General features: G+C 39.1%; 1 protein-coding gene across 5 annotated transcripts in view; it reads left to right on the plus strand.

Annotated features, from left to right (window-relative positions):
• pcdh11 (protocadherin 11) overlaps window positions 1-22,629 on the plus strand; it is a 163,932-nt gene that overhangs the window by 1,803 nt on the left and 139,500 nt on the right. For all 5 annotated transcript variants that reach the window (XM_008420358.2, XM_008420359.2, XM_008420360.2 and 2 more), the window contains exons 2-3: window positions 6,489-7,073; window positions 14,036-16,543. In XM_008420358.2, coding sequence (XP_008418580.1) covers window positions 6,534-7,073; window positions 14,036-16,543 — 3,048 coding nt within the window. In that variant the 5' untranslated portion in view covers window positions 6,489-6,533. The remainder of the gene's footprint in view (window positions 1-6,488; window positions 7,074-14,035; window positions 16,544-22,629) is intronic.

Below are 22,629 nucleotides of genomic sequence, written 5' to 3' on the forward strand. Positions count from 1 at the left end.
TGTGTGTGTGTGTGTGTGTGAAGAAGAGTGATGTCTCAGTGGGTTTGTTTGCGAGGACCTCTGAATAAGAACAGTGATGTAAAATGTGCGTTGAATATTCCTCCTGAATAAGCAACAGTGCTTCAGTTAAAGTTCTCTGATTAAAGGTTAAAAGCAAAGAAACCAAAACAATAGGAAGGAAACGATCACGTATTGTGAAAATCTATTCCCAATAACATGTTGCATATTTGCTTAATTTAAGTTCATTTCGGTCTAGCCACTTGCAGGGGTACATTTGCCATGGAACTCAGATTACCCGTGGTCATATGCCTGTCTGGTATCTGAAATCTTATCTTTACTTTGCGGCTAGTTTTCACCTTACGCTGTAATCCTGCCTAATCCTAGCCTCTTCTTAATCCTAAAAAAAACTCATTTAAACGATTACACAAAGTTTAGCCTATTCTAGGCAGTTCAATGACAGAAAACATCACAGTTTTACTAGAATGTACTTTAACATCAACGTCTTTCTCCATCAACCCATATGTGTCAATATATTAAAATGACTACCCAAATAACTAGCCATTTGTCCAGGCTACACTAGAAAACTAAACAACAGTAGATTTATAGTGTTGTCCTGTTTCTCTAAAGTGTCATATATATATAATTATAAAGTGCAAAAACAAACAGCAATGTATGTATTTAATTGCATGTCAATTTTTCTGAGGTATTTTTTGTTTTCAAAAACAGTTTTTTTTTTGCATTACTTAATATTTTTTATATATAATTTAATTCAAAAAATACATTTAAAAGTCATATTCAAAAAATATTTACTGTGTAACAAAGATCATATTCACAATAATGTGGATGCATGGACTTTGCGCTTCAAGTCAATGTAAAATGCAAAAAATTGTCTTGTTTTTCTGCTAATGAAAATGTTGATGGAATATTACTAACGTATCAAGCAGTTGAACCCTTCAGGATCCTGTCCTGTTTATGAATTATCACACTGACTGAAATCAAACTTGGGTTTCTTTTGGCGTCAGTACTGTATTAACATTTTACATTTTAATACCAATTTCCAAAGAAACGGCTACATCACAAATCGTAGTCTGAATTTGGCCACGTAGTAGTAGTGTTGGTTAAAATCGTATTCCTTTACTGTGTGGGGGGGAATAGTTTTGTGTTTGTGGACTGAAAAAGAACTGTCTGTGTTTGACAGAAACATGTTTTGTCAGCCATCTGTGATCCTTAAGGCTCTTAGGAGAAAAGAAAGAACAAGGAGAGACAGTGAAGTCATGCATTAACCATTGCCATTTCGGTATTAACAGATGCAACTCCAACAATTAATAAATAAATCAAACTCAAGTTTGATTGAGTGATGCAAAACTCAGGTTGCATCATGAGTTTTGGTCTCAGGGCAACCACACTAAGAGTGTCCAATATGCCCATCTTCGGGGTGAAGGCAGGGAGTGATAGTAGGAGCATATCTCACCTCTCACTGCCACCCTCCGTGGACGCAAACACCAAGAAGACCTGCCCATCATGCTGTCGTGTAAAGAGGATCTAGGTCTGGTCAGCCCCTTCTTCACTGTTTCTCCCAAGAGGGAAGTTTGAGTTTGCCTACTGGATTCAACCTGCTGTCTGGGGGCTCAAAATAGAATTTCAGGAGACTAGTGAAATGTAAGCAATGGAGACACTCTGACTGACACCTCGAATCTCCCCACTTCCTTTTTTCCCTGCAGCGTTATTCCTTCTCTCACCTAGCTTATCCCTCATGGACAGGTTTGTAAAGAATTGTGACAAGTGAAAAGAAGTGCAAATGTTGGGAAATCATGGCACCGAGAAGGAAACTCGAATTAAGTTAATGAAATGCGAGTAGCAAATAAGTTTCGACCACGACGCGCTTGAGAGCACAGTTTCACATTTTAGTGCACCACTTGGAAGCGGACTGAGCTCTCATGTCTCGTATAGTAGAAAAATGTGCCTCTTTAAAATTACAATGAAGTGCAAAAGGTGTCATTTTTGTCACTACATTTGTACTCCAGCATGCTCTGAGTGTGAAAATACACTCTGCAACCTTTCATCCAGCAGAACATTATTATCACTTACAAGGAAGAGGAAATCTAGATCATCCTTTGATCTTTTTCTCCTTTTTCCTCTTGAGCGAATCACATCCCATTTAGGGATGTAATTTAAACTTCATTATACGTGGTGCGAGCTCAGCCCCGGACCATGTGGTGATCATCGCAGTGAAGCAATTGCTGCTCACTTTCCAAAAAGGTCCACACTTATGAGTAAAATGTGTCACTTTTGCTAATAGTAAAAGTGACACACTAGTTACTAACAGGATATAATTCTGTCAGTGTTTTTGACAGAACAACACATGCCCAGGCTGCATGTGTAGAATGAATGGAAAAAGACGCAGATCAATGTCGGGCCGTTCTTTTTTTTTTCTTTTTGTCCAACTGTACTGTAATGAGTCTCATGCGACTGCTTTTTGAGGCATGTGAAGTCTGTCTTTACATGTTTCATGAAACGCCTCACAATAGTTGCATATTTAAAACTGGCTCAATTATTAATTTTCTTTTTAAGTCAATCCCTCTTTGTCAGCTGGACGAGATCTTCAGTGAGCTATGAACATTTTTGATTTGGCAATTTAGAAAGACCCCTGTTGTGCTTTTCAGGTTTTTGAGGGAGTCATTGGTTTGAGGATTTGACTCATGTAGGTAGATGGGAATTTTGTAAGATATGACAAAAAAATAAATAAAAGCTCCACAGTAATCACATTTCCTGTTTAGTTTCTACAGTCATAATGTGCATGCAGACCATCACAGAATGTAGGCAATTCATTGTTGGAAATGCATGTCTGATTTCAAGAATACACAACGATATTATATCAATAGGAAAAGTCATATGTGATTAAAAAACACCCAGCGGGGTTGGACTTAAACACACAGTGTGAAATAGATGATGAAATTAGCTCTCACGTACACAGAACTACAGACGTGCAGCCGGTATTAATATGAAGAGGAAATATGCTGTACCTATGCACTGTTGGGTCCTCCGTGGTGTAATAAAACAGATCCAGTTCCTTGCAGATGTTTAAACACCCATTGAAATATTTCAGCTTTTGAAGCCACAGACTTCAGTATATGTTGGGTGATTTTATGTGAAGTTACCTATAACCTTAAAGCTGAAGAAAAAACTTCTACATGGTTTGTAAAATGTTTTCACTCATAAACATCTAAAAAGCACAGCTTGCCTGTATATTTAGCTCTGTTACTGCTGCACATGTTTTGGGGTATATTCCTCAAAAACAATTATTTTTGCTCATTCCTGTTATTAAAATAGCACATTCTCGATCACATTTTGATGGAGGCCCTCTGATAACATCACTTTTCAAAGTCTTGCCTACAATTATGAAAATGAGATCTAGATTCTAGCTTATGATCATGGTTTGAAACAAATCTATATAGCAGATCTGGATGTGTTTAAGACTGATCGTGCTGTAAGGTAAATCTTTCTCTGCAGTCTGAAGTGCTTGAAGCCTCGAACCAGTTTCCTCCAGTATTTCCCTGTAAATGGTATCAGTCATCTTCACGCCAAGTGCCAACAGTGACCCAGTCCTGTTGAAAACGACACATCACCCACATCATGATGCTGCCACCAGGTTTGATGGAAATAAAACATGTTTAGGGTGTTCTGCCACACAGTTTTTTGGCTAGAAGCCGGATTGATTTTTATCCTCATCTGAACAAAGCGCCGTTTTCCCTAAGCTTGTCGTGTCCCCTATGTGCGATGCGGCAAATTGCAGAAATAAAATCGTTTGGCATTTTTAAAACTATTTTTCAAAGGCAAAATGTATGGAGCATGTCTAATCTTTGTCCTCTCAATAGATTACCCCACCTGGATTGTGAATTTCTGCAGATCCATCAGAGTTGCAACAAGCTTTTTGGCTGCTTTTTTTGATTAATACTGATCTTACTCGCCGTGTCACTGTTTAGTTGATCGGCCATTCCAGGACCGATGGGAGTTCAGTCCTTTATGACGGACTGAACTCTGTAAACTCTGGGTGCGGCGTACCCAAATAGCCTAACCCCACTGTAAAGTTTTCCACAACTTTTATCCCTGATCTGTTGTGTTTCTTGGTCTCTAATAGGGACCACACAATATAGGGAAATCATGTAATTACAATACCATTGTGGAACATGACCACATCAGAAACTGAACCCATTTTTTCTTCTCATTCATCACAGTGTCTTCACAACACTGTGCGAGCTTTATCGTTATTTTCTGGCAAGAATAGAAAGCCACGCAAAATTGTCCATACTCCTGGCAGCTTTAGGGAAGTAATATGTTTGAGTTATATTCTCTCAACCAAGAAGTTTGTTTCTTATAGGAAATGAGAAAAGCATCTCCCAAAAAATACTAAGACAACTTTCAAGAGGTATTATTTTAAATAAAACAGCATGATTTCACAGGTATTTTTGACGATTCATTGTTGGTGATGAGCCTGCGATAGACTGGCGACCTGTCCAGGGTGTATCCCGCCTCTCGCCCGGAATGTTAGCTGGAGATAGGCACCAGCACCTCTCCTGCCCCCACTAAGGGGGCAGGAGAAAGAAAATGAATGGATGGATGGATGTTGGTGATGAGCTTCAAGTGGAATACGTCTTAGCAACATCCTAATCAAAAGCTCCCTCTACACTTTCTGTATCAGATTCATGTCAGGACTCTGGCCATAAGAAACAGATTGGTTTCCAAGGGCTAGACAGGAAACCTAACCTTAATGTTATTTTAAACCTGAATCTGCTAGGTTTATGAATAATTTTAGATTAACTCTCCATCCAGTGTGGGCACCAAAAGCAGTGAAAATCTGGCTCAGTATCCGTTTGCATGCATACATGATGCCTAAAATGCAATATTCAGTCAAATACTATATTAAACCAGTCCCTTGGAATTGCAGTGTTGCACACATTGATTGAGTGATGACCACTGTGATTTCGTATATTGTGCAGCTCCGTTCTTCTTTATACTTCTTCATAGTGTTTCCCACTAATATTCTCTACAAATTTCTGAAAACTTCACAGACCAGCTGTTTGTTTGCTGAAACTAAATTACGCACAAGTGGAGTCGAGAGTAATTTGTTAATATGGTCACTTTTTCCGACTGTACGTTGCGCTGACTTTTATTTAGGAATAAAAATGTAAACTGGGGCTAACTATCACTGAAAATCCCCATAAAATAAAAACCCGTTGTGGCTGTTGCATGACAAAATGTGAGAATGTCCAATTGTTGTCATTTCCTGTACAAGCTCTGTATAAATCTGCTCTCTGTTTATATACAGGTCCTTCATACTTTACATATCAGCTGCCAAAGGTTTATGGAAGCTTGTGGTGCAAATCTGAATCGACCTGTGTTGCTGTGATGGAAATTCTAGAATAAATTTGTTAAACATGCTTGATAATGGGTTCAATGAATGGATAAGTCATAATGTCAGCTAGCAAACCACACAAAGTAACTCCCCAGTAACCTACTAATTGGGTGGTGGAAAGCAGTCAATATTTTATTCTAGCATGCAGTGGTAAGAGAGGCTTTGCAGAGCACGACTCCTTTATCACACTCCAATGACCTAGTTGGGTTTTGGCAACTTGGGTTCCTGCCCCTTGGCAGCCATTTACACATATCAAACAGGCAAGACTTTTGTCAAACACAACAAGGGTTTGTCATTTCATACAAGCAGCCAGCTGGGGATTGTTTAGATTTAATGTCAGGGAAAAAGTCTGTTCTGAAGTTGATTGATGGTGGCTTTAACAAAGAGTTCCACTCTGTCGTCTCCTTCCGCTGTCGTTAGTCGTCTAAACAGAACTCTTATCATCCCGTGCTCGCTTACACACATGGGCGTACGTGAAATATGTGAGTGCTCCATTGTTTACATTCAGAGCAAATGAGGTTTTCCATTAATAGCTTCTGTCAGGCAGTACAAGTGCAAGTGTTCATGTGTGTTCTTGCATGAAAGCACTAACGCTTAAGGCTTAGTTCTGCTTCCTCCAAATTAGCTGGGATCTGGTGGTGAGGTTGCACTTCGTGGGGATACTGCTGCACCACTTTCGCTCATTCAGATCTAATYTTTTTTTTTTTTTTTTTTTTTTTTTTGCARAACACTTWKAYMWRSCAAGGTGATGCATTAATAGACTCAACAAGTTTCATACTTTTGCATTAATCATTTATTGTAATGACGAAATGGATTTATGGCGCGCATGAACTGCTGACCTTTACGTGTGTCCTTGCTCAGCGGAAGTCATCAAAGGTTAATTGTGTAAAACTGCCATTAATTTGCTCTCAAAGACGTGGGAAGGATGTTGGCTCATAACTAGTCAGAATAAAGAGGTCAAGATGAAGCCTCTCCATATGGGAAAATATCACTAATTACAGCTGAACAAGAACACTCTTTAATTTTCTGCCCTTCCTTTTTTCTCTTCCCTTTCCCCTTTCTTGTGTGTCTTCAGAAAGAGTCGCAGCTGTAGAAGTGAAGCTCACACCTAATTTCGAGCATGAACTTGGCAAGTCAGGTGCATGTTCTGGTGGCCTTGCTCACCTGTTTGGTCTTATTATGCAAGGCCCAGGAGAGGGACTACATCGTGAAGGAGGAGCAGCAGGAGAACGTTCGCATCGGGAATCTGCGCAAGGACCTCGACCTCAACCTGGACCCCAACATCAGGCTGTCCTCTCCGCTGCAGTTCAAGCCTGTGTACAAGACGGGCGACGTGCCTTTGGTGAGGGTCGAGGCCAACACGGGGGAGATTTTCACCACCAATCACAGGATTGACCGGGAGAAGCTGTGCTCGGGGATCTTCACGGAGAAACGCTGCTACTATGAGATCGAGGTGGCGGTGCTGCCCGACGAGATCTTTCGATTGGTTAAGATCCGGTTCCTGATTGAGGATGTGAATGACAATGCACCCCTCTTCCAGTCCACCGTAATAAACATCTCCATCCCAGAAAACACAGCCATCAACACCCGATACCCAGTGCCATCAGCATTCGACCCTGATGTGGGGATTAATGGGATCCAACACTACGAGCTGGTCAAGGTGAGGATTTATTCTTATTTTAACTCATAAGTAGGATGTAAAATAAATAAAAAATTCCCCTAGTTTAAATTAGAACTAAGTAGAACCTTTTTTTTTTAGATGAAAGAAACTGAAATGTGGAAGCTGTAATTAGGGAAGTATAATTAGAGGTGTGTAAAAACTGAATATAAACATGTTTCTGGAGGTCAAAATATTATTATTTATGATGGTTAGCTGTGCTGTTATTAATTGCAAGCATTGGTCAGTCAAGACTTTTTCACTATGTCTCATCATCTGCCCGTTTAGTTCAAACTCAAACTAAATACAGTCACCAAAATCCATCACACGCACCTTCTTGAGGGAATTTTTTTGCAATTTGTGAAGAACAGCTTGATCTCTGCTCACTTCACGTTCCTGCACAACAAAGAAATATTCCTAAATTTAAATCACTCATTTCAGTCATTCATTTGTCCTTTCAAACATTCTGTGTAGTCACCTAATCCTGTTTAGGGTCGCAGTGGGTTCTGGAGTATATCCCAGCGAACAACATGCTGCAGGCAGCTTGGCCAGATCTCTAGTTCGTCACAGGGCCAAAACAGAGACACCGAACCACGGATTCAGTCGGTCACAGCTAAAGGCAATTTATAGTCACCGTTTAACCCAACACGTATGTTTTTGGATTGTGAGAGAAAACTGAAAAACCACCTGGAGAAAACAGGGAAAACATGCAAAGTGCACACAAAATAGTCCAAGCCAAGATTTAAACCAATGGCCTTCTAGCTGTCAGGCAAAAAAACGCAAATACATTGATCACCTTGAAGTCCATTGTGTATTGTAAATCATTATTGCAGTATTATTAATACAATTACTTATTACTTAGCTTTTTCCCTCTTGGGTATATAAGATAAATGTAAATTTTATTTTGCCAGTATTAACTGTTCTTATTCCAATACAAACAAACCAAAATTACCATAAAGACAGTGTTTCACAGATTACAGAGCTTCTTTAGCTAAACTAGCAGTGCACTACAAATTCAAAAGTGTAAGTGAAAAAAAAAGTATTTTATTTAAAAAATCCATCGAAAGACTGTCATTAGTAATTGAAAAATGTTTAATGCACATGATATTGATTAGTCATAGACTGCTTACAGAATTCCACATGGCTGGCTAATTGATCGTTTTTATTAGATGGACGCTTGTATTGTTTTACCTTTTAGATGATTTCACTTGATATGAATCAGGTTCTGGATTAACTGACTCTACAGTCTTGCTGCCGTGCTTTGGTTGTGCACCATTGTTCTCTTTGAGAAAAAGAAAGAAAAAAATGCTATTAATTTACACCCTGCTTTGAAAATGTGACCTACTTTTTCATAAAGAGAAATGTGTTGCGAAACCTAAAATATTTAACACTAGCCATAAAACTTCCTATGTGCTTTATATCATTTTGGCAGGAGGCTGTAAAAAACGGGCCACTTTTCTCTATGTGCAGATATATCTGAGAATATGCATTGAAGAGTGCAGACGCAGCACATAGAGTCCCGCATGTCCGATTTCCAGCCACAAGTTACATGTTACACAAGTTACAGTCTGTCTTAAATCTCTGCAATTTAAAGCATGCAGCATCGCATGGTGATTTAATTTGCATTCTTTTTTTCCCCTAAAAGGTGTTGGATGTAATTTCAGATTTAAGGACAATATTCTAAAATCTTCAGCTACATTTAATTTATAGCTATATATTTCACATTTCGCAAATAATGAATTAGTACAATGGAGGACAAACTCTTGCATTCGAAATGAGTGAGATGAGTGAGAGTATAGAGGGGCGTAGATTTAACATTTCCCTCAACGCTGTGATAGAATGAACAGAACATTTGCCGTCTGTATCTGTCTCGCTTACCAATAGGCATTTTGAAAGCGTCTCCTCTCTGCCAGGGCCTCTTCGATGCAGTGCCCCGAATTGTTCATGTCTGGAAAATCACCAACCAAATGTTCAGCTCATTACAGTGATCATCTGCAATCATTTTCTTTGCCCTTTTCACAATATATAGCGCCATAAACCCCTGCATGTAGTCATACATTTCAGAGCATCTGTGGCTTTTGGTCCCTGATTCAATTCTTCTCATTATATTCTCATTGGACCTGAGATTAATTTCCTCGTGCCCCAGGTTCTATATGAGTTAAAGCATTAAAGAAGCCTGAGACATTTTCATGCCTTTGGTGTCGTTCTTTTCAGAAGTGCAGTAGAAAGCTGGAGGTTTAGTGGGGAAGGACTGTGCAAGCATTTCCTAGAATAGCTTTTGGCTGCTAAGCCACCCGTGGTCTATCTCTGTTTGGTCCTGGGAGATTTGTCTCAGAAGCTCCCTAAGAGTGATAGTTTGTCCAGTTTTCTCGTGTTGTTCAGGGCACATTTCTAAAATTGCTACCATCATATGGCAGAGTCAGCCATGCTCAGTCTTTTGTCACTCCCAGGTTTTCGACATACAGAACAAATAGAAGAAACCGGGCAGCCTCTTTGTACACCTTTCCTTTTTGCTAAAATTTAAGAAGTAAAAGAAGAAGTTTTATTTATATAGCACTTTTTCCTCAACGAGGCAGTTCAAAGTGCTTTAAGGAATTATTTAATTTTGTAATATATATTGTACCACCCTGAAGTTTTTACTAGCCGGGTCTGGCCACTGCTGTGTATTTTTTTTCTGGGGGTACCAATGAGCCCCGTGGGAAATTATTGCAGTTTATGCTTGCAGACAAATTATCCCAAGTGTGAAGAATTTTTTAATGTCATAAATCGCAGAAAATTAACCCATAATAATTGTTCAAGACAAAGACAGCAAACACATGTGGAGTTACAGAGGGATTTCCTATAACAGGACAAGATATTCCGCCTAGAGACGTACTCCTCAGAGATTCTGCAAAGCTATACATATCAATAGAAGAAGATAAGGGCACACTGTATGTGTATGCATGTAAAAGAGACAGGAGTTGTTAACAATGTAATTATATAATGACAGCAGTTAATTGTCTCCGTCAGTAAATTATAAACTAACTGCAATTAACCACGTTTTTTGGACAGCTTAGTTCAGTTAAACAAGCCACACTCAGGCCTGGTTCCGGTAGAATCAAGACATCGTCGGCTGAAAGATCTCAAGAAGCAGAAGAGAATTCAAGTTACTAATTGTCACTGTAAAAAAGTTTTTTTTTCTATTTTAAAACAAAGACAGTCATTATGGAATTGGTATTTTCAAATTTGTTTATGATCTTATATTAGCATGATAAGCACAGCTGGAATATTGAACTCATTTTGTATATTCAATTGAATACATATCCATTAAACACTAACTAACAGAGTCTGGTACTATTTTCTAAATGCAGGATGCTCCATGAGATAAAGAAGTTGAACACTTAAAATAATAATACTGAGTAATTTAGCTGCAATCATTTCAGTTTTCAGGTTATTTGCTTTAAATTTTATTCTCCGTTTTTTTTCCCTTCTATTTTGGAGTTGATATAAAATGATAAATATTTTGGGCTATTATTGTCTTATTTATAGACATGTCTGTGAAGGAAAAATAGATGGGGATCAGGCATGGGGAGAGTAGGAGAATGGGCTAACATTGTAAATAAGAGGTTGTGCACAATGTGTTGCCTGCTGAAAGGTTTAACAAATTAACTAATGCAAAGAGAAACATTGTGATAAAACCTCTAAATTATTTGTTCACCACTCAGCATCACATCAAGTGACATATTCAAAGTTTAATCTGAGTTTTATTTCAAAAATGGAGTGAAAGATGAAATCAGTGATAATCTGAGGCACCTTTTGTGAAAATTCTGTTCACAGTCATCGTTTACATCATCAACCAGCTCATCTTCTGTCAGTGTCACTCAATCACTGTCATAAAAATGAGCCTGTTCTCATTTGCATTTGCCCTGTGTCAGCCCCCAAATTCAGCTTTCACACAAACCTTTGGACCTGTAATATAAAACTACAATCATCAAGCAAGTTCAGAAAGGCATGCACACTTTGCCGTTTAGAGAGCCTTGTCCTCTTGCTCAGCCTGAAGGTTTCCTGCAAGTGATTCATGCTAGTATTTGGCCTTTTCTTAGCCTGCCCCAGATCTTATCGCAATCCACCAGACTAATTCTGCATTCAGAAGAATGCACAGTCTCAGGGAAAGCTCTCCTCAACTTATTGAAATGCAGTGAGGGCTGTCTTGTCAGTTTTAAAATTGTTTGAAACCAAGACAAAAGCACAGTGGAACTGCGAGCTCATAAATCACTGTGCAACATTCCCTTTGACACATGCTAACTCAACATCCTACTATTATCAGGCTTTTCCAAATATCACTGCGCAGATACTGAGCGACTGTGCAGAATCAATGAGCTAGTCAAACAACTGAGGATTGAAGAGCTCTGTATGGATGGAGAGGATGATAACTTTACAGCTCCCAGAATGTTTCCTCGCCCCTATAGGTTACCTGAGAAATCATTTTTCAGCATGTATAAAGATTCTGTAGAGTTTAACCGTGTGGCAGTTTCTCCATGTTTCACGTTCCATGCCCACTTATTTTTATAAGATTTTGCCCAGAAGGATCCCTAAGTAAGGCCCGGAAGATCAGTGCTGCTGCATTGGCTTTTTTAAGTAGTTCTGTCAATCACTAATGTGTTGACAACATTTCCTCTGCATGCAATTTCTCAGAGTACACAATAATTTACATGCTGCAGCTGCACGTTCTTGTGTCGGCTACAACGCTGTGTTGGCAGAAGGACAGCTCCACATTTTGAAATATACTGCACACTCTTGTGCTTGCAATTTGGTTAAAATGGTCCCCCCTTGAATAACGAGAATGTACATATCTTAATCTCATTTGATAGCTATGCCTAGACAGAGTAATCTCTTCCAACATTATGTGCAGCATGAAGCTTATCTCTTTAAAGAGGATGCTTTTTCTTGTTTTACCATGAAACTGCTTCTGACTGAGAGAGCTTCAAAGGGCTTCTTTGTTTCATAATGTGCATGCAGCTCATTCATAGGCTTGATCTTCTTATTTCCTCCCCCTGCTCTCCTTTTCTCCTCTTTTTGTATCCCTTCTTTCTGTCTTTTACCTGCTTTATTCCTTTACACTTGCCTCTGATTTATGGGTCTATACCGTACACATTTTACGTTAAACATTAGGAAGGCGTTTACTCTTAACAACTACTGCCAGTTCATCTGGTTTCGCATGTGGATTACTCATGCATTTCTTTTCATTTTCTTCCAGCTGTACCTTTGCGTAGATTTAGCTCCTCTTGAGCAAAAAGCCTCTCTAATATGTAGGATTTTTCCATTCTGCTCCTTTTAATTTAAGGTGATCCCATCTTGCATTGTACCCAAATATAAGTTTATTGGCGTGTCTCTGTTCCCTCAATCTTTTCCCCTCTGATTATGAAGCTGAAAATGGTGCAAGCCTGCCTCCTCTATTCTAATATGACACATGATAGGAGGATAAAGTGAAATCTCATTTTGGGGAAGGCAAAAAAATGAGAAGGCTAAAGAAGTAAATGGATCCATTCGAGCTGTAGTTATATGGAGAGGATGAACATACTTGATTCATTTGAAAGATTGGTCACATTTCAAGCAGATTAATTGGCTTCGTTTTGATCTTTCACAAGCAATAAATCACAATGTGGAGTCAGTTTTTGAGCACTATTCTATCATATTGATATGGATTCTACTTAACCAGGCACAGTGGAGAAATGAATTTTAAGGAATTATTTCTATATCACTAGAAATTGAATTATTAACAGAGAGAAAATATGCTTTTCTTACATTTTGATAGACATTTAAGTCCAAAACCACCCATGCCTCTGCTAGATCTACTTTTAAAGCAATCCTTTAATATTACCAACATGTTTCTTCATTCAACAGCCTGAATGTAATACTAGCATTTGGAGTGGTCTAACCATAGTCCCAACTTGAATGTGTTAGAGAATTTGTGGAGGGAGGAGAAGATCAGAGGGATGGCAAGGAGAACATCCATCCTCAAAGATGCATCACCAAACATGCATCATTAAAAATCCAGTAGTTAGAGCTTATGAACAATTGAAAGAAGGGTTTGATTGCTTTGATTCCAGTAGAGAGTATTTTATTAATTATTGAAAAGTATCAGGAACCAAGCAGAAAGGCATAAGGAAAAAATATTGTTTAATCTTTTGCAAAAAAAAACAAAAAACAGTCGTCACAAATCCACCAAAGAAAATATCTCAAAAATCCAACAACAGGCCCAAAAGAAAATGTCAACTACATCAAACCTCGCTGAAGATAACAAACAAAACTGACTTCACACAGAGAAATCTATACACACAGGCTAGCCTGCAAGAAACATAGAGGGGAGAGGGGAAAGACACTAAGTCAATGAATAAACATAAGAACTAATTCAAAGCAACAAGTTGCTTAACCCAAATGTTAAATCTAAGACACCCCAACATACAGATGATTCCAACCTTTAGAATTTAGAGACTTTTTCTCCACAGTCAAGTGCTCTGCTCTCAGCAGCAGCCAGATGGATTCATACATCTTCTGATGTTGCATCATAAAATGGTTCCCTCCTCCAGCCAGTTCTTTAAGTCTCGACAAAAATAAATAATGTCATGTAATGATCTAAACAAACCCAAGAGCCGTTTACCAAATGCGTGCACATATTAGTAAACAGTATTTTTTATTAAACCAAAAATAATAATCATTGCCAGGCATTAAGGATTCTTCTCATGATAACAACTTCCACGATTGATTAGTGTTTTTGTTTGTGTGACCTGTTAGCATCTGCATTTTACTTTCTCATTTAATTGGAAAGACTGTATTTCTGAGTTTCTGACCTGATGGTCAAGCTAAAAATTGCCTTATTCTGGTTACCAGCCAATTATTCTAGAGTAGAGTTTTGAATTTGTTCCCTTAAAGAATATATTCACATTGTAGCATCAGTATTAACCACAGCTGTTTTCTCTTTTCAGAGTGTCAATGAGTTTGGCTTAGACATCATTGAGACCCCGGAAGGTGACAAGTGGCCACAACTCATTGTTCAGCAGAATCTTGATCGGGAGCAAAAGGACACCTTTGTGATGAAGATCAAGGTAGAAGATGGTGGCAACCCCCCCAAATCTAGCACTGCCATTCTCCAGGTTACCATTTCCGATGTCAACGACAATCGTCCTATCTTCAGGGACAGTGAGTTGGAAGTCTCTGTTCCAGAAAATGCTCCGATGGGGACGTCTGTGGCTCAGCTTCACGCCACAGATGCAGACCTGGGTTCAAATGCACAGGTCCATTTTTCATTCAGCAACCAAATCTCCTCCTCAACCAAGCGTCATTTTGCCATCAACAGCTCTACTGGACTGATTACTGTAAAGCAACCTCTAGACCGGGAGGTGACTCCTGTTCATAAACTCATTGTTCTCGCAAGTGATGGCAGCTCAACCCCATCAAGAGCCACAGTGATTGTCAATGTCACAGATGTTAATGACAATGTTCCTTCCATAGACACTCGCTACATTATCAACCTGGTAAATGGGACTGTTCTACTGTCTGAGAATGCTCCTCTCAACACCAAAATAGCCCTTATTACTGTTACTGACAAGGATGCCGATCTGTATGGCAAAGTGGCTTGCTACACTGACCATGATGTTCCTTTCCGGCTTAAGCCTGTCTTTAATGATCAGTTCTTACTGGAGACAGCTGCCCCTCTAGATTATGAGACCACTCGTGAATATGCTATTAAGATAGTGGCCTCGGACAGAGGAACGCCTCCTTTGAACACTTCCGCTATGGTCTTAATTAAAATCAAGGATGAGAATGACAATGCACCCATTTTCCCTCAACCTGAATTTCAACTGTCAATACCAGAGAACAATGATCCCTTAATGCAGTTAATAAAAATCAGTGCCACTGATGCAGATAGCGGACACAATGCTGAGATTATTTATACTCTTGGCCCAGATGCACCGGACGGGTTTAACATAGACAGACGATCGGGAATCCTCTCTGTTGGGAAACGACTGGACAGAGAAAAGCAAGAGAGGTACTCATTCACTGTCATAGCAAGAGACAATGGCTCAGCACCCCTACAGAGTAATGTCACCGTTAGGCTAATTGTTCAGGACCTCAATGACAACAGCCCAGCTTTCACTCACCCTGAGTACAACTTCTATGTGCCTGAGAACCTGCCGCTTTATGGGACAGTGGGCTTGATCACAGTGACAGATACAGATGCTGGAGATAATGCTGTTATCACCTTGTCTATTTTGAATGGCAAAGACAATTTCATCATTGACCCTCAAACCGGTGTGATCAAACCAAATATCACCTTTGACAGGGAGCAGCAAAGCTCATATACCTTCATGGTCAAAGCAGTTGATGGAGGACAGCCTCCAAGTTCCTCCTACGCCAAGGTCACGATTAATGTTGTCGATGTGAATGACAATCGCCCTGTGTTTGTTATCCCTTCCTCCAACTATTCATATGACCTGGTGCGAACCACCACCTCCCCAGGTTCTGTGGTGACCAGAGTGTTTGCCATTGACAATGACACAGGTATGAAYGCTGAGTTGCAGTACAGTATCATCAGCAACATCATCATCACATCTAGGGTCTCCCCTCGAGGTCTCTTTTCCATCGACAAAACGACGGGTAACATAACACTGCAGGAGAAAATTGTACTAGCTGATCAGGGACTGCATAGACTGGTGGTCAAGGTCAAAGATTTAGGACAACCTGAGTCATTACATGCTATTGCACTTGTACACTTGTTTGTCAATGACACTGTGTCGAATTCTACCTTTATCCAAGAGCAGCTGCGAAAAAGTATGGAAACACCATTGGATCGTAATATAGGGGACAATGAGATAACGCCTCAAGCCAATGGATATGTAATTGTTGTTATAGCGATCATAGCAGGAACTATGACTGTTATTTTGGTGATATTTGTCACTGCCTTGGTGCGTTGCCGGCAGACACCTAGACATAAAGTAGTACAGAAAGGCAAGCAGAGTGGGGAGTGGGTGTCACCCAACCAAGAGAACCGTCAAATCAAGAAGAAGAAGAAGAGAAAGAAGCGATCTCCTAAGAGCCTTCTCCTAAACTTTGTGACCATAGATGAATCCAAGCCTGAAGACCCCACACACGAGCATGTTAATGGCACCCTGGATCTTCCTGTAGAGCTTGAGGAGCAGACCATGGGAAAGTACAATTGGGCGACCACGCCTACAACCTTCAAACCTGACAGCCCAGACTTAGCCAAGCATTATAAATCTGCATCCCCTCAGCCCACATTTCAGATCAAACCAGAAACTCCTGTGGCCCCTAAGAAACATCACGTGATCCAGGAGCTCCCCTTGGACAATACGTTTGTGGTGGGCTGCGACTCACTCTCCAAGTGTTCATCGACTAGCTCCGACCCATACAGTGTCTCAGAGTGCGGCTGTCAGGGGGGATTCAAGGCTGCAGGGCAAATCGCCACCCGGCAGGTAATTCATGAATTCTTTTTTAAACCCACCCACACTAGTCTCCACTCACACTCCCCATGCTTTTCCTTGGTAGCTGATGTAAAAGGGGGAGGGAAGGAGCATGAAGCCAAGGGGTTTTCTCACACAAACCATGACCATGTCTACATAAACGCCATTTGCACCTAAAAATGAGGTCACAAAATGGAAATAAGATATAATTTGTCAAACCAATAGCCCAAACTTTGTTTTATACTGTTTTTGCATCCTAAAACAATGCAGGTTAAATCAATTGTCAAAGACTTTGGCAATAACAGTTTTTTTTTCTACCTTGACTGTGCGTAGTTAGTGGCATAAAGCGTGATTTAGAGGCCTGGGGGATAGGAAACAGTGATTGAACTCTCTGATGCATTTGAGGTCAAGGGCAAATTAAGCTGTGTTTATCTGGCTGATATGTTTAACAATGCATGTAAAATGTGTCAAAGGGTCCTCATTTTATCAGGTATTCATTCAGCCATAAAGTGTGAAAGTAATAGCTCAGAACAAAAAAAAAAAAAGAACTTGTGTGTTTGCGCATGCGTGCGTATGCGTGTGTGTGCGTGTGTGCGTGTGTGCGTGAGGTTTGATAAATGACCTCACTGTTTTGTCGTGTCTGTCCTTAAAATAGTATGTGTCTTAAATGCGCCAGTGAGGATTTGTACAAGTGAGGCTCATTTGAATACCAGGGTACAGAAAAGGGCTTATGATTCCCTAAAAGATATGTGCCAAATGCGAAGTGCCCCAATAAATAACAACTGGCAGGGGAAATAAATGTAAATCAGACATGAGGAGAGGTGGCCTTACTCAGCCCTGACAGCACAAGCCCAGTGCTGTTTGGAAGACTGAGTACTGCTCGGGACAGGGGAGGGGGTCATGGAGATCAAGGTGATGCAGAGCCTGGGGACCAATATACTTAAACACCCAGGGTGCAATAGTCCATAAAATGCCTGCCTGGACAACTCTGCATTAAGCCCATAAATGTTCCACTTTAATGACCCCAATTATTGTTATAAATGGCATATGCAGATACACATTCTTTGCATTCTTTAAATTGTCCGATTTGGACGATGACTAATCTTGCCAAAGCTGTCTTCCCACTTTGATGTGTTTTAGTGTGCGTTTGACATGACATCGGAGAAAGCCATTGTTGTGTCTCTAATGACTAAGTATGTGACCTGGTATCAGCAGCGTATTTTAATTACACAGGGTTGACTAGCTTGAGCACAGAGAAGTAATTTATTCCCACTGGCATGACGCTTGATTTAGTTTTACTTCAGTCTAAAATATTCAATCAGCTTAGTCATTTTTTTGTTGTTTTTTTCCCCAACTCTTTTCTTGTGTTTTGCCTTTTACCAATTTGATCGTGACTTGGTTTCAGTGGCTTTTGTTTCTGTTGCAGTTTTGATCATAGTAATCATAGCTGCCAATTCATATATTTCTGGGTCAATTTCATGATGTTGCATCAATATTGTTTGATGCTTGTTTTTTCATTAGGTGCTGTCTTTTGTCTGTGTCCACACCATCGTTTTCCTTATTGTTTTCTTCATTTCTGGTTGTGTTATGCCTCTTTCTTTTTTTTTTTTTTTTGCCTCGCAGCATATTATGTGTGACGAGTAGCGAGCTTTAAAATTCTTCATAGTGTCGTTGTAAATGACTGTTGATCCCGTAAAGTGTAGTGCTTAGGCTAATTTATGAAGACACCCACACAGAGCTGATAGTCTTTTCCCTTCATACACCTTTTATTTGAAACCCCAGTCAAAAGCTATGCCCTGCCACACCACATCATGCATAAGCCTACTACGTGCCCCTGGTGCCGAAGATTAAATCCATAATGTGTTTATATGACACACTGACAACTTGTCAGAATGATTTCCCCTTCTTACTTGTAACGACTGCCAGAGAATATGCAGAAATATTCAGTGTGTGTCTAACAATTCAAAATTATTATTATCCCTGATGTATTTTACTCATCACAGATTTAAATTGATTTTCACTTGTGTTGCTGATCAGAGTGGAGTATTTTTGAGCAGATAATTTAAAACCCATGAATATTTGATTAGTAAACATTCTTCCAAATCTTCAGGCTATGTTTATATCTCATTATTTCTAAGGTATTTATTTTCTCGACTTTCTGAAGATGGGGTTTCATGTTTACAATCTTTTCATATTTCGGTGTCACAGGGGTCCCAGGAATTGAATAACATATTAGAAAAAAAATAAAAGTGCTCTCAGGGGTTCTGCTTTCCAGCAGCCATCTCTAACGGGGTTGCAATGACAACACACAGTCTCTAATTTTTGTGTCCCCCTTAAGCAACTGCCACGCGGTTCCTCCCACTTTAGATGTTACATTTCCCACAAGTTTAAAGTGTGCTTATTTAAAGCCTGTGTCACAGACAAAAAATAGCATGGAGCTATGCCCAATGAGAATCAGTGGCTGCAAAGGTTAATTAAATGCACTAAAGGGTTAATCACTTGTAATACAGTATGATTAAAATCACCGTAATTGGTTTGCGAATAAGGCTGATAAGGATGAGGGGGAAAAAAAAAAAAGAAAAGGCAGGCGTCCTTTAAGATTATCAGGGATGCCACAAACTATCCTTGGGCAATTTGTGCTCGAGAGATGCGAGGTAGATGACCAGCAGCCCTGGTTTGCTGGGGCCCAATTACATTTTCATCTCGCTTTGATTTAATCTCCATGCTTCTCCGAAGAAAACTCCATTTTTGCGAGACTAGAAACAAATACTTGAAACCAGGCCATGTCTTCAAAAGGTGTGGCTTTCTCCTTTTATCAGATGAAACAAAAATAATAAGCGAGCACTCTGGTATTTGTCAAAATGATTTCAAGTGCAGTTCTTAAAACAAAAAGCGGCATTTGTTCTTTAAGTTCCGTCTCTCATCAGCGCGACGTCATGCCAGAGCTCCAAAGGCAGAGATCATAGGCAGGTTGTTAAGTTTCTTCCTTTTGCTTTATCAAAGTGACAGACAATGCTTTAGTGACTTCACACCGAAAAGCCAGAGAAAAAAATAATAATGCATTTACAAGAAAAAATAAAAAATAAAACCTCACCCATGGAATAACAATCAGGAGGGAACACAGGAGATAATTATGGTTGAAGGTCACTAAAATGTTTTCAGGGACTTACAGATGTAGCTGATAAGGAGGAAAGCTTGTAAAAATACTTCAGAGACTACAGATTTGTGCCACCATATGGCTTCATTATACAGCGAGAGCTGTATTTGCAAATGCCAGCCTCCGCCTTCCCTCCCTTCTTCTCACAGTCTCATCATTTTCTTTTAACCCTTACCCCCTTTGATATTGGAGGTCAATCTGCCTTCAGTGATGAGGAGCTCTTGTTAGAGCATGTGCTTTAGCGGGGGCAGATCAAATTACTTTCACCCTGTTTTAGTGGTTTCAAAAAAGCACATTTAAAATACGAAATAAAAAAGGGTTAATGAATGCGTTTGTTGAAGGGTTGCTGTTTCTTAAATCTAACCTCTAGTGGCAAAAATCCAAAGAAGATTTTTGTTGTTGCGCAGTCCATATGCTCAAATTACTCTAATAAAATGTTTTTTTTATAGCAATAGTCGTGTTGTTTTACCTGTCTTTCTCTGTTGCATTCATTGATTGTCTTTGGATAATACAATCGAAAGGCAATGGAGTAATGAATTTTATGTTGACATCCTAGAGAGCTACTATATGATTTGTTTGTGTCTTGTTATCTATTCATGGGTTGGGATCAGATTTTTACAGTATGATTGCCTTGAGGAAACAAAATAACTTTATTTGAAATTAAAAAAAAAAGATCGCTGCTACTGATAAAATAATTTAATTAAAAACATATCAATGATTTAACGTATTGATTGATACAGTAATTAAAATATCTAAAGCAGACTAGTTTTGAAACAGTTGCCCTTTAAGGGATAGTGTGGAGTAGAAGTGATCTTTTGTGAAGATGCCATTTTTAGAAAAGTGAAACATTGTTCAGAGTTGGAAAGCTGACAGGCAAACCCTCAAGTCTAACTGGAAATGTTCAAATATGCAGGATTCAACACTGTATTAGAGGATATTAAACATCTACACTTTCACAAAATACAGCTGTTAGATTTTTCACCCCTTTTAAGCCATTCATGCTACTTAACTAAATTTATTTTGGTTGATGCTGCCAGCTGTATAAATCCTCCTGATCAGCTGATGGGGTATCGTTTGGGTTTTGCATTTGCATATCATTTGTGAATCAGTGTATGATTTCTTATTTCCATTTTCAATTGACAACCATAAATCCAGCCAACCTTTTCTTTTGTTTGTTTTTGAACTGGCTCATACTGACAATTTTAGTCTCTGCTCAAAAATATGAAATGGAAAAACCAGATTTGATTTTAATATTTCACTGCATGGGTTTACGTGACCTGGAAACGGTTCTGCATGCAAAAGTGCGGGTTATCTAGTGACACCACGTCGGTGCTGGGACCACACACTAGTCTGATTATGGACTTATTCAACACCGGTACGACATGCAGAAATGTTCTGCTTGCTGCAGCAGATGAATATTCTGCTATGCTTTGAAATGAGCATCTGAAGATTTAAAGAGAAAAAAGACGTTGATTAGATGCAGGATGAGAGAGGGTTTTGGCAGGATCGATCAATATACAAACTAAATTCACATTCAGAATTTCACTGCAAACATTGCTTTTAAATGCGTAATGAGAAGGGACCCTCGCAAGGCTAGAAGTTTTGACCGGGGTTGCATGCAGGAGAGGGTTGTGTTTAAACAATAACACTGGGAAACTTAGTTTGACAGACTGTAAGGGGAAAATAGCTTGACAGTTGTGCTTTAGAATAATTTCCGCTGCTCTTTATTATTTTGCCCCTACTGAATAATGTTTAAAGTTTTGCATTCAAAGTACTTTTGACTTTTTAAAATATATTTTTTTAGAACACAGTAGGTTACCTTTCCTTATATTTCACTACTGTCAAGGATATACTACTTAATTTTTACACTATTTTATGTTATAATAATAATAATAAACTTTATTTAGCTAATTAACCTACATGCTGAAGACTTTCTGGATTCATGTAAACCAGAGGAGAAATATATTGAAATCAAATTCAACCCTACAAACGTTTTTTTTTCATTAAGAATTTTTGTCCCAAGACTAAAACTGAAAATATGAAAATAATAACTTTTTTGTTTTTTTGTACTCAATGCTTTAAATAAGTAACTGAAAAAAAACAATCACTTTTTCATGTTTTGATTTTTAGTTGTCAGTTAAAAATGAAAAGGACAAATGATACGCAGACTTTTGTGCAATGGCTTTGAAAGCACATTCCTGTGCTTCCCCAGGTCTGGTAGCTGTCTGGAAGTTTTCCTGTTGGAATGACAAAAGGCTGATTGGGTGGACTGACACAGACGGCACCGTCAAACATTCAATGCAGAGACTGTTCAAAGAAGAAAGCAAACTTAAATATCTCATATGAAAATGTAGGTGGTTTAATACTTTGCAGAATTGGATTTAGTGCAAAATTAATATCTTTAGTTTGAGTTTAGTTGCTAAATTCAGCCAAAGCAAGGTCTGTCTGAGTAGTTACTCACTTTTCACCACAATGAGTATTTCCTCATTTTCCAGTTAGTTGTTTTTCAAACCTTGACAATCCCTGGTTTCTGCAGCTGAAAATATTCCCAAGCAGTCAGAGTTTCCAGGTAAAGGGGTAGGAAACTTCTTTCATTCCGATGACCTGCAATATGTAGCAATCCAAGGGCAAAGGGCTCCATGCAAAATGATTAAACTCAGGTTATTCCATCACTATCTCTGGCATTGTAATAAAACATTTTATACTGTAGCAACACTGTGAAAATTATTTTGAAATATATGTCTTTTGCAGTTTTGAAACCAATAACACTTTTAAACAACTTGGTATATTTTGAAATTGAAAAATTGGCGTGGAGATGGGCTGCTTAATGGTAGAGTGTCCTTTTAATGACATCAGTCAATCAATTATTTGCATTGGATATTTCAGCAACATGGCAGTTCAAAGCACTTTACAATTGTGACTGTTGACTATACATGTACTA

Source organism: Poecilia reticulata, linkage group LG10 (assembly GCF_000633615.1).
Source record: "Poecilia reticulata strain Guanapo linkage group LG10, Guppy_female_1.0+MT, whole genome shotgun sequence".
NCBI lineage: Eukaryota > Metazoa > Chordata > Actinopteri > Cyprinodontiformes > Poeciliidae > Poecilia > Poecilia reticulata.